At 49.5% G+C, this 12,563-nt stretch overlaps 1 protein-coding gene across 8 annotated transcripts in view; it reads right to left on the bottom strand.

Moving 5' to 3' along the window:
- The window catches only part of SLC8A1 (solute carrier family 8 member A1), a 131,476-nt gene that overhangs the window by 99,675 nt on the left and 19,238 nt on the right, over window positions 1-12,563 (bottom strand). For all 8 annotated transcript variants that reach the window (XM_088052551.1, XM_088052556.1, XM_088052554.1 and 5 more), the window contains one exon: window positions 3,569-5,404. In XM_088052551.1, the coding sequence (XP_087908677.1) occupies window positions 3,569-5,397 (1,829 nt within the window). In that variant the 5' untranslated portion in view covers window positions 5,398-5,404. The remainder of the gene's footprint in view (window positions 1-3,568; window positions 5,405-12,563) is intronic.

Below are 12,563 nucleotides of genomic sequence, written 5' to 3'. Positions count from 1 at the left end.
GTTGTTTTTTGAACATGTTTTTTTGCAGCCACATCTGGAAGAGGTGCTCCTCCTAATGCTTCCAGACAGAAAGGAGAAGAGCTGATGGGATGTCAGCCAAGGGAACGATTTCTTCCTCCTCTAATATAGGAAGCTGGACTTCTTTTGAATTATTTAGCATTCAGTCAGGAGATAAAAATACACTGGCTGGATGAACCAGTGACCTTTTCTATGATCACAATAGCTGTAGTAGATGGGGGGGCAGGAAGGGCCTACAACTGCACATCTTCTCCATGTTCTCATGCAGAAAGCTTTAATCATTAATGGAGATGCAAGACAGGGCTGGGGCCACCTTGTTGAGGGTGAGACCAGAGGGAAGGCTCTCTTACACTTTAAATCACAGCACCTCTACCGATGTCTCAGAGCCCCAGGTACCTTTGCAGCCTCACTGAGACCCAGACACCTTTTCACAAGAAGCCTGGAGCAATGTGTCATGCAAACCCCATTTAAAAGCTGCTTCATTCATTCCCTAACATACGTCCATTGAGTCCACAAGCTGTGCTCCAGGGACCAGAGCAGAAAAGAACCACTCTGAGAGGCAGTGCTGGGTTAAATGTTCCACAGGAGGACCAATTTCTTCTCCATTACACATCTTATTTTGGTAGCATCAGAATGAGATGTTTGTTTAAATGCACAGGAGCAGCATGGCTTCAGCAATTAAACTGATATTTTGTGTACTCTGGGAAGGGGGGACATCAACAGATTGCAAAATGGGAAAGTCTCTCTGGACACTGCAAACAAACAACATGTTACATAATTAGGCCTTTTGGGAACCAGAGGACGGTCTCCAGAAGATCAGGGCCCTCCCAGAGCTTTCTAATTTTACTGGGACTTACCAGCAAGCCAGGCCTCTAATAATAGAGGCATGTGCATGCTTTTCTTTCATCTTCATATCTCCCTTTACTGCCCTACCTTTGTTATTGTTATACTGCCCCAGAAAAATGCATTTTACTCACTTTTATCAAGCTGATTCATTCAGACTTGAATGCCAGAACTGAAGAGGCACTAAAGACCTTTAGAAAGGGCAGCAAAGGCATCTCTTGGCCATCAGAGCATGGGAAAACCTGGAATTTTAGAACTTTACTGAATCCAATGTGCTGGGGAATTGCACCATTCTACATAACTGTGGCTTAAGCAAAGTACAGCACCATCAAGCAATGATGGAGCAAAAAGTCTTTAGCTCCATAATCCACATATTGTGCTAGTATATTGTCTTTATTGGACGAAATTCTTCCAGGGGAGGATGCTTGTAAGCAGCAGCTCAGCATCAGGAACACTCTGCCTCTGTGCTGCAGGGTTGTTCTAAACTTGTGTCCAGGAAAAACATGGACCTGCAGGAAATGTTCTGCCACTCAGATTGATCTGGCACCTGAACACAGACTGTAGCAGCTGGGTTTTAGATTAATACCTACTACCTTTCAGGCACACTGAGAGATTGGAATATGGACCACTGGTGTCATTCTGTGCATGTCCTCTCCCTCCTGAATGGAGAAAGCCCCTTGGTCAGCATCTGTCCCTGCAGTCACCACCTCCTGACACCCAGGCCCCAAGCTGTGGACATTTCTGAGGTACCATCACTCACTGTGGTTCCTGGGAGAGACAGATTAAAGGCAACAGAGATACAATGGCATCTGCACAGAAGAAGCTCGCCTGGGTTTCTAAGAAAGCTGCTTTCCCCTGTTTCTTGCTTGCTGTGCACATTCTGGCAGCTGGAAAGAAGAGGAAGGAGGAGGTTTGCAGCCCTGGTGAGGGCACACCAGCACTGATCTCACAGGATGTGGCCATCTCGCTTCCAGCACACCCCTTGGTTACCGGGCTGTTGGCACAAGTCAGCAGTGAACAGCTCAGAGGAGGGAAGGCCACCACCAGAGGCAAGCAGGCACAGGGAGAGCACCTCGCCTCATCGCAGCCCAAGCACCGAGAGGCAGCACAGACACAGGTCTTGGGTGGAGCACAGCACAGAGATGCTGGCCACAGTGGTGGATCCAAGGCAAGGCGTAGTCCAAGCCCCTCTGAGTGCCTGTGGCCGTGTGTTTGGCCTGCCATGTAAACCTGTCGTGTCCCATGGGAGCTGGGAACAAATATCAAAGTCTGACCGCCACCAGCCCAGTTTTGCTAGTGCTGAGTGACCTGGGTAAAAAGCAAAGAGCCTTTGGGAAATGTCCTTATAGCCTAGTTCGTTGCATCTATGCAGACAACTCCCTGCTTCGCCCAAAATGATAAAATAAATATTCAAATAACAGCATTCCTCTCTTCTACATTTATCATTCAGGAGTCAGGAGCCACATGCTCTTGACCCTTGTGTGGGCAACATGCCTGTTGTGGCCTCCAGATTGTACAGCTGTGAAGTTTTTGCTAAGTTTTTCCTGGGAAGTCAAAATCCCAACTGGTATAAATCCTGCCTGAGAACTACAAATCAGATTTTTTTTCCCCCCATCTACTTCAAGAAGTTTTATGAAGAAATTTAATTCTTCCTGTGCAGGCACAGCTGATACAGGTGATAGACAGAACACAAGGACTACTCTGGGCACTCACCATGGTTTGTCTCAGCTCCTAGGAGACCAGTAGCACAATAAATAACACCCAAGCTATAATTTAGTTCTCCCTCGACACAGCACTGCCCTTTATCAGTTACTTCCTTCAGTTCTATGCAGTGTTTTTGTGCTACAGAACTGCAAGCACAGAATTCACTGCAGGAAGAGCCTTTGGCTGGAACAACACAGCTCCCAACCTTTACTCCTCCCAGAGCACCAGATGGGCAAGGAAATGTCTTTGTGGCATACCCACGGATAGATGTTTTCTACCATGATTTACTGAGCAAATTTATGTTCTCCACACAATGCAATAAGGCTACTTATAAGCACTAATAATTTCCCCACCATTCAAATAGCAACACTCAGGAGTAGCCTCCAATAGTTTCCAGCCTCCTTTTTTCACTTGCAAGCAGCTGAATGTGGCTGCAGTTGCATCCTAACCATGAGGCTTCCCTGTGTGACAACGCTTTTTCAAGACGTGTATTGGACAGTGACCCAGGCCTGCACCCTTTGGAACAGGAGGTGAAGCAAACTTCACCAAATCCCTGAGCAGAGCATCAATAGGACAGGCTGTGATGCAGTACCAGATGATCTGAGCCTCAGCAGGAAAGAGGAAGCAGGTACCACAATTCACACCTTCAGTTTCACCCCTTTGCAGGACACGCTCTGGTGCCTCTGTGGTCACAGCCACCTCGGTTTTGTTCTCTGCTCCACTGCTGAGGCTGTAGAGATCTGCTCAGCTCACGGGTATGGCTCCCACATCAGCTCCACCTCCCTGCTGCTGGAAGGATGGAGTGCCCCTGACCAGGCATCACTCTCCAGTCTGCTGGCAAGGCAGGCACGCAGTGTTTCAGGCTCCCCAAAGCACCTAAGGCCATTCATGGTTTATTGCAGTGCACTGGCACCCAAACACCTCCAGAACAGCTCTGGGAGTTAAGTGCATTTCGCTTCAGGAGAAACAGAGACTGTAAGAAACAAATAAAACCTTGACTTACACTATCTCATCGTTCTGGAACTCCAGCTCCCCGCAGGTGTCTTCAAAGTCCTCTCCTCCACCTTTGGCCGTGCCTTCAATGGTTTTGTAGGGCACAATAACATTTCCTCGTGCTCCAGAGGTTCGCAACACTTTCACTTCCATGGTTCCTACGCTTTCGCTGATGTGTGTTACTGGCTCCTCGAAGGTGAAGATGCCAGCGTGGTCATCATCAAAAATGGTGACGGTGGCAGTAGAGGGCGATCCCAAGCAGGCAAGTGTTGAGACACGACTGGCCTCAAGAACGCCTTCATCTGAGGCCTCGGTGCTCACACGGACGTTGCTGAGATGGACCAGGAAGTTCTCATCCTCCTCAAATATGTCGTCATCTATTATGCCGACACGGATTTCCTTCTGGGTCTCTCCAGGCTTGAAGACCACTGTCCCTTCAGTGAACTCGTAGTCAGAGCCAGCGTTGGCCGTCCCGTCCTCCGTCCGGAAGTCGACGTACACCGTGTTGGTCAGGTCTCCTCCCCGGCGGACGATGGTCAGAGCCACGGTGCCACAGTTCTCCAAGCACTGGTAGGTGCCCTGCTCAAAGTAGAGCTTGCTGACAGGATCGTTTTCGGTCACCTCGCTGTTGACCTCGTGCATGCTGACGGCTTTGCGGGCCTGGTCTGCAGCGTGTCTCTTCAGGATGTTGCCGGCGCCGGTCATGAGCCGAGTGGCCTGGATGCGGTAGAAGGCCCTGCTCTTCTGCTGCTGGCTCAGGACCTGGTAGTTGGCCAACTCTATGAGCTGCTCAATTTCCTTGTCTGGGTGCTTTTGTTTCAGCTCCTTCAGGATCCGAGCCATTTCCCTCCTGGCTTCCTCGTCATCCTGGTCTTTCTCGTCCACCTCCAACACCAGTGTCCCATCCAGAAAGTTCTCCACGTGAGAATTAGCAACCTTTCCATCCATCTCGATGTCAGCCTTGGAGGAGGGCCGGTCACCCTCATGCTCGATGATCATCCCTCTCTGCTTGCCAGCTCGATATTTCTTGTAGACGTACTTGTAAAATAAAAGCCTCCTGTCAGCTATCCAGGCAAACACCACACAGATGGGGAAGAAGAAGAAGGTGAGCAAGCCTTCCCAAACCTCCACAATCCCAGGAGAAGACACAGATAAAATAATGTAAAGCCAAGTGTAGGCAAAGATGCTCCAGGCCGCTGTAACAAAAAACACTCGCAAGTGCTTGATCTTCCTGATCTCTCCATCTGGCACCACGTACACGCAGATTGCAATGATGACAAACATGTTGAAGGCAGCACTCCCCACGATCGTGCTTGGCCCCAAGTCCCCCGCCGTGAAGCCGTGGCCGCACACCTCGATAACGGACAGGAGGATCTCCGGAGCAGACGAGCCCAAGGCCATCAGCGTGAGGTTGGAAACGGTCTCGTTCCAGATCCTCACGGTGGTTTTGCTGGTCTCGCCATTGGGCTTCTTGATGGTTATTTCCCGCTCCTGGGACGTAATGACTTCGATGGAGGACATGAAGCGGTCGGCTATGATGGACACTCCCAGGAACATGTACACCATTGCCACAAAATACACCGTTGCCCGAGCAATTTTGTCCCCAAACGAGGGGTCCTGGGGTTCCCATATTGGTAAAATCACACCCTTTTTGCAGATGTAGGAGCCAGCGCACTCCTCGGTGTCGTTGGCGGGCAGTTCACTGGGGCTCTCCGCGTGTGTGCCCTCTGCATGGAAGAGCAGCACCAGGACAAGGCTCAGGAGAGGGAAGCTCACTGGGAAGGTGTGTGCGTGAGATACTCGCGACATGGCCACTTCCACCAGACAGGCCCCAAACATCCTCAACCTGAAGAGGCAAAAAGGAAAGTTTCATTAAGTGAGGCCAACCAGAGATAACAGATTTTTCTGCTCCAAAGATGTGATCAAGTTGTCCCGTTACTCAAGAAGATACAGCTGATGAGCCCATTTTGTTATGATTAACGATGTTTTCCATGTAGAAATCCTCTGGTTCAGTCATCTGAACCAGGATGGATTCAGATGGCACCAGTGAGCTAGCACCTACCCCCTTTAGCTGCCATGATGTTTCCTTCTCTTTGCTGAAAACCTATTTGTTCAATTGCATTTTCTTGTTCCTCTAATCTAATTAAAGCCCATCGTTCTGCTTCCCAGCTGGCAGAAGTGTTTCTCACTCACTGGAATTCAGGGTAAGAGCAGGAGAGGACAGGGAAACGTACTATCCCCTCATCATGTTTAAAAAATACTTTTATACCTTTTAAATCACTGTAAGCTGTGTATTTCACAGTCTTTTCTTGCTCACAGTCCTCCCAAGCATCTACTCCACATCAGAAATCTGCACAAAGTGAGCTTGAGCCCTGGCAAAACCTTACTCTTAACAGTAACTTGGTCATAAGGTGCACCAGAAGGGCAGCCTGTAATTAATGCTTTTGGAGCCATTCCTTCCACAGTGCATCACTTTGCACCTTCCCAAAACTGGAAAGAGCCCCATATGCATCGAAGCCTGGCTCTCTTGGCATGCTTCTAGAGGAAACATGTCCCTGTGCTCTTTTCCCACTAGGTCAGCTTTGACGGCTTCCCCTTCAAGGGCCTTTCTCACTCCATTTACAACATCAGTCATCAGGCATGACAGCCCTACTTGCCCTTGTCCTGCCTCAGGATTTTCCAGCAATGTAGAAGAGCTGTTAAAGAGGTTTGCAGTTAGTTAACAGTGCATAAACCGACAGAACAGATGCCTTTAAGTACAAAGAGATGTTTAGTGAAAAAAAATCCCCTGAGCATGCTCAGTGTTACATTCTCAAATTTACTAGCCAATAAAAGCCAGATCCCTAGTTATTAAAGCTGTATTTTCTCCTCAAGGAGAGCCTTGCTTCTCCAATCCAAGTTAATTTAATCAGATGGTAGTTAAAAATGTTTCTATGAAGAGAGGAAAATGGGCATGTCAATACCTCTGGGTTCTGACTTCACTGGGAAATACAAAAATTGAGCTGACTTTCCTCAGAAAAACCCCACACCCCCGAAAGAAAAACCCAACAAAGCTCAGCCATGAAAGGTTTTAACTCCTCTTTAGGGCAGGGGCACATCACCTAAGCGACAGGGCTGTGTGCAAGGCAACAGCTGGCTGGAGGAAGCAGTGGGTACCATCCCACACCCATGCTGTGGGATCTGCTCCACAAAGAGACACTGTAATGGTGCAGCAAAGCCCTCTCCTCCGTTTGCTTTTATTTACGGATGCTGTAGTAGGGTTATCGGTCTGGAAAAGTAACACCGAGAATTTATCAGGACGGTTTCATATAAATGACATTTTCTCACCAGGAACTGTTGGTCTGCCTCCAACCCCACACCACTCCCTGGTACTGTAATTAAGAAAAGGAAAAGATACATAGTGGAGGAAGTGAGCAAATCAGAGAGCTGGGCGATAAGAACAGATAAATTGAACAAGATAAAGCAAGTCTCTTGTAGGAAGACAGATTTAAAAGGAAGTTGTTTGCATCGTGAATCCTGCTAATGCTACAAAAAAAGCTCTTACTGCCAGACTCACTGCTCCCCTGATCACAGTGCCTGGGTATCTTCTCCTCCCCCAAATGTGAGCTGTAGCCACTGCTTACAAGCCCCAAGTGAAAAAAATGCAAGCATGATGTTTGTAAAGAGGAGCACCTTGTTGCAGGCTGCTCAGTGGATGGCTAAGCTGAAACAGATGTGCATTCATGGTCATTGAAATTTAGCTGAAGCATGAATTAGTCACCCAACATCTGTACTCCGGTGTCTCGCACTGCTCCAAACCGAGTCACAGAGACATTTGATAAAGGGGCTGTCAAAACACAGGCTGGCTTGGTACCTACTCTGTTTATCCCAAATAGCTCCTAAATGTAGTTTTGTTCCCTTTTTAAATATGTAAGTTTAAAAAAAATTCATTGTGAGCATAAAATATTACTCAGTCGCACGGTTCTTCACCCTCTCCTTCTAAAGGGTAGTAGTTTCTTCAGAAAACTCAAGAACATCCACCTGTCCTTGTTCAGTTAATTTTTCTCCCTGTGGCAAGTCTTATCCCTACACATGTACAATTATTCAGAGCAATCAGGCATTGTGAAATCCCCTTGGCAAGAAGAGAAAACAGATGGTTCTAGAAAAAATATTATGCTTTGGGTCACTGATTTAGGTCATGAAGAATAGGAGAGTCCCATCACACTTTGGACCAACTCTCCAGCCTTAAAAGGATTTGGGTACTGGAAGTCTCATTCAGAAAAGAAAAAAAAAGACACCCACAAAATCAAATGAATAAGTAATTTGAACTTTATTTACCATGTGTTTCCCCTTTCAAACATTCTAATATAAGTTGGGTTTTGTTTTGATTTGTTTATTTGTTTGTTTGTTTGAAATCAAGTCCGATACTACTTTAAACAAGAGGAAAAAAGGCCTAGAGGCTTGCATCTGAGCAATCCATATTTCTGGCATCCCCAACCAGCACTCCATGTACAAACAGTATTTTTCCCTCAGATGTCAGGAGGTAAGAAATGTGGGGCTTTTCTGGAGAGGGATAAGAAATGGCTGGAGCTTTGGAAGAGACACCTGCCAGCCATGCCAATGTGCCTCCTTTGGGCAGCAGCAGCATCCCCAAACTCTGCTGTGTTTCCTCCAGCATTTTGTGGTGTAGCCATTGGGCCAGGTTCACACGCCACGACCAGCTTTCCTACTCAAACCAATTCACAGTGAGGCCCAGGAACTGTGAAGGGCTAGAAAATGCTCGGCCACAACATGCTAGTTACATACATGCAGCCAGAGCCTGACACTCAAAATATCTCTGAGAAGCACCTGCTATTAAATCAACAGCGATTCTTTATTTGTACAATCCAAAATAAACAGCTTGGTCCCTAGAGACCGTCTTGCTTTGCATTTGCCTACAGTCTCAGCTCATGGTCAGCACACTGTGGCACAGCGTAGGAATATTCCCAGAAAAATAATTTCCAACGTGCTGTAAGGAGAAGCAGGGCTACCTGAAGAGCAGCCCTCCCCACAAACCAAACTTTGTTAGCTTTTCATTAAGGTGTCTCAATTGCATTTCCCATGCTGGCCATCAGCAATAAAAGCGTGTGCAGCAGCTGATGCACAGTGTCAGGCTGGCAGCCCTGGCAAACCCTGCCTGCCACGGTGCTCGTGGCCTTGGTGGCACTGCCCCAGTGCCTCTGGGGCCAGAGGGATCGGGGCAGCACAGGGCAAGGGCACAGGCTGCTCTCAGCCTCGGTGCTGGCCATACAGGTGTGGTGAAAAATCCCAAAATGCTGTCCCGGGCCAGCTCTGCCCTGCCCATAAGCAGCCCCTGATGCACGGGGACAGCACCCTGAGCCCTTTTTACCACTGCAGGAGGGGAACTGTCCTGGTGCTGCAGGAGAGCTCCCAGGGAGAGCTAAAACTAACCGGGAGAGGCAGAGCCCAACCTGGGCTGTCCTGAAGTGGCACTGAGCCCCTTTCCCTTCCCAAACCAGCACCACAGGGGTGCCAGCAGGTGTTTTTGCACAGTCAGGGAGGAAAGCCTGTGAGAGGCTCCATGAACAGCTCAGTTTAGCTGGAGGACCTGGCCAAGGGGTGTCGGTCCAGCCTTTTTTCCACCCCTTGGCGCTGTGGAACACCAGGAGGGCAGCTGCTGCCCACAGCAGGGCTGGGAGGGTTGCAGAGATATTTGCCTCCCTGCTGGACGTGGGAGCTCTAGGTTTTACAAATTGGTAGGAGAGAGCTCCTGCTGCCAGCTCATGCTCCTGCCCCCCAGCTGAGGAGCTGCCAGATGGGGAGGAAACAGCCTTTTAGACTCTGCTCTGATCTTTCCCTGGCAGCATCGATCCTTCAGGCTGACTGGTTGCTGCATGCAAAGCGAGCCTGAAAGCTGCTCTGCATTTAAAAAGAGCACAGCTTTTTCTCCCAAAAGTCCCATCTCCATAGGGGCACTTCAGCCCTGAAATATCCACTGTATCCCTGTTATTTTCCTAAAGCTTTGTATCCCACACGGGTCTAAGACCATCTACCACACACTAGAAGCACCATTATTGTTAGGAGCACTAAAAGAAAAAACACTGCTGGTCCAGACACTTTAATTACAGAAGAACTGTGCAAGGAAGGAAGGAGGAATGAGTGACCACACAAAGAAGGACTGAGGGTCTTTCCACGTGGAAATCCTTTCCCAGCATCCCACAGAAAACCTGTACAGAGCAGCTGTGGCACAGCAGCGTTCACACGGTTTCTGGTGCTACCCAGCGGTGCCCACCCCACTGCGACACCAGCTCCATCACAAACATCATTCCTGCCGCTTTACTGCCAGCTTGGATGGGAGAAGGTGGCCCCACAGCTGTGCCCCTGCCGTGCAGGAGGTCGGAGCAGCATCCCCTCTCCCCACAAGGTGCCTGGTCGCTTGCTGGGGACCAGTAGAAAGTTTGCTCTTGATGTGAGAGCGGCTGCTCCTCAACTCAATGTGGGAACACAACCAGAAGCATGTGGCAGCAACACAGGGGTTCCCAAAGGGTCTTTTCCCATCCTACAGTCAGAGCTAGACAAGACAGGACCTTTTCCTGCACTAGGGAGAGACAGGGAAGGCAGCTGAAGCCAAGAGGTGTCACCTGAGGTGTCACAGGCTGGAGAAAGACAGTCTCCCTTCAGCCAGAGGGTCCAAAAACTGATGAAGAAGCAGCTAGTGGTCACTGCAAGGAATAGCCAGCCTGCACGATAGAGAAACAGAGGCTCAAAGCATCTCAGCTGCTCCCCACCTTGTCCCTGGGAAAAGATAGCAAGCCCCAAAAAAAGCAGACTCTGTCCTACCCCACAGTGGAACCTGAAGCCCCCAAGTTACAGCACCCCTTCCCCAGTTTTTCTTGCAGGAGAAGAGGAATCTACTGCAATCTTCCTGGGAGAAAGCACCGCATACCATCCTCCATACATGGGACTTGCAGCCATGGCCCCATCTCTGGAGGAATAGCAAACCTCTCCTCTGCTGCTGACCCTGCCTGGCCGTGCTCAAGCCTGTACACCTGAGCCTCACTGAAATCAGCAGCCTGCTCTACAGCAACAGCTTGGGCAAAGCCTGCACTGGGAAAAGATATGGCTGTAGGAAAACACAAACAAACAAACCGTCTTGTCTCTGACCATCACAGGTCCAGCTTCTCGCAGCCAAGGGACACAAAACGGATACCAGCAGCCCTGCAAGGAGGCACAGGGTGCCTGGGGATCTGTCTGGGCAGCCACGGGCTCCGCCGGCTTCGCTTCTGATCTTGGTGCAGACCCCGTGGCACAGCTTTGGTAAAAGTGAGCTCCTGACAGCTGTGAGATTTACCTGTCAGAGCAGGAAAAGGACCCTTCTGCTGCACTGGCTGTACATCTAAACCGTGGAGAAAGCTGCTAAGTCCATGGACTGGGTTGCCACTCAGGGCTGCATAGCGTGACGGCACTTTAAACGCTGCTTGGAAAACCCTTGGCTCGCTTCCCTGCTCCGGCTCTGCCTGGCTCCTGCTCCCTTTCACCCAGCTCTGCCACTCCAAAACAGGCACAGCCTGTTGGCATCCCCTAGCCATGACCCTGTAGATCTCCACATCAGGAAAATGATTTCCAGGCCATCAGCAATCCTGATTGCATCAGTACAAAAAAACATCAAAACCTTTCCAAATATAGTCAGAGGCACAAGCCCTCCATGAAGCTGATCAAGTAAAACACACATCAGGCCACCCTGGTTTCTGTAAAGGACATTAAAAAGTAAGAATAATTATCAGTCTGCAACTGATTTTTCCAAGTATCCTATCTCTTCAATGAAATCAATCTCCTCCCACAATTTCCCCAGCAACTTTCCAAAATAAACAGACAAATAGAGAAAATAAAACATCCCTGATACAAAATTTCAACCACACTGGATGAATTTGGGGGCAGCTTGCAGAAAATGAGCTTGGAACCGTTTGCCAGGGAGATTACAGTGCAAGTGTCAAGTTGTCCCTTTCTCCCATGACTCAAGATCTCATCAAGGAATATGCCAGGAAATAAGAAGGAAGGGGGAAATGCTGCATCTATCTGGGACTGAGTTTTTTTTTGTTGTTGTTTGTCTGCTTTTTAAACAACTGTCTTCCTACTTGCTGCTGTCTTCAGACCATTTCTTTATCCTTACCACCTGCCTTTGGTCTCTTCTTTACCAAGCAGCATCAGGCTCTTTTTCTGTGATTCCTCTTGGGCTGCTGATGCCTTCCTCTCTGTCTGTGCATCTCCCTTGCTGATACAAGCACAGCCTGCCCGTTGTCCAGGAGCCAGCCCCGAGGCTGCCTGGCTGGCAGACTCCCTGTGGGATCTCAGGGCAGCCCTGCATCTCCCTGTGCTCTGAGTAAAATGGGAAGAGATCTCCCATGAGTGCTGGGAGAATAAAACACTGCTAATGAGCCTGAGGCTCTTGGGCAGCCTGGGGAGGAAGTATGTGCCCAGAGGTGCCCCAAAGGGGCCAGGAGGGAGGAATTAACAGGCCTATTGCTTTCCCCTATGCCTGTGTCTGTTCCTCTCTCTGGACTATTTTTGCACTGGGTTTGTAGCTGCCTGTGGGTCTTCTGTGCAGCAGGATGCTTCCCTGGGCCCTGCAGGAACAGAAAGCTTCAAGGGAGAGGAGATAAATCCCCATCCCCAGTTCCCTGTGACCATCCAGGGGTGAAGAGGTGGAGACGTCCATGGGGATGGTGTGTAGGGAAAGACTGATATGAATGCAGGTCGTTGAGCTGAGCAATTCAGGCACGGTACTAGACAGGAGCTGGGCAGGTTGGGCTGGGCTGGGGGCTCAGCCTGGCATGCTCCATCCATCTGTGTGACTGCTGCTGGCTGGGGAAGGGTGGTAGCACCTCCCGGCAGAGCCACGTCCAGAGGCACAGCTCTGGCACGGCTGACTCTAGAGGGAGCTGGATGCTAGTGCTGAGCAGATGGCCGGCTTTTAGACCCCCAGACCTCAGGCAAGGGACTCTGAGCCCAGCTCTGTGCCAGGCCTT

Source organism: Pseudopodoces humilis, chromosome 3 (assembly GCF_049639895.1).
Source record: "Pseudopodoces humilis isolate 2021_Gansu_Grassland_sample_001 chromosome 3, ASM4963989v1, whole genome shotgun sequence".
In the NCBI taxonomy this organism is placed as follows: domain Eukaryota; kingdom Metazoa; phylum Chordata; class Aves; order Passeriformes; family Paridae; genus Pseudopodoces; species Pseudopodoces humilis.
This window is presented reverse-complemented; position numbering and strand designations above follow the sequence as displayed.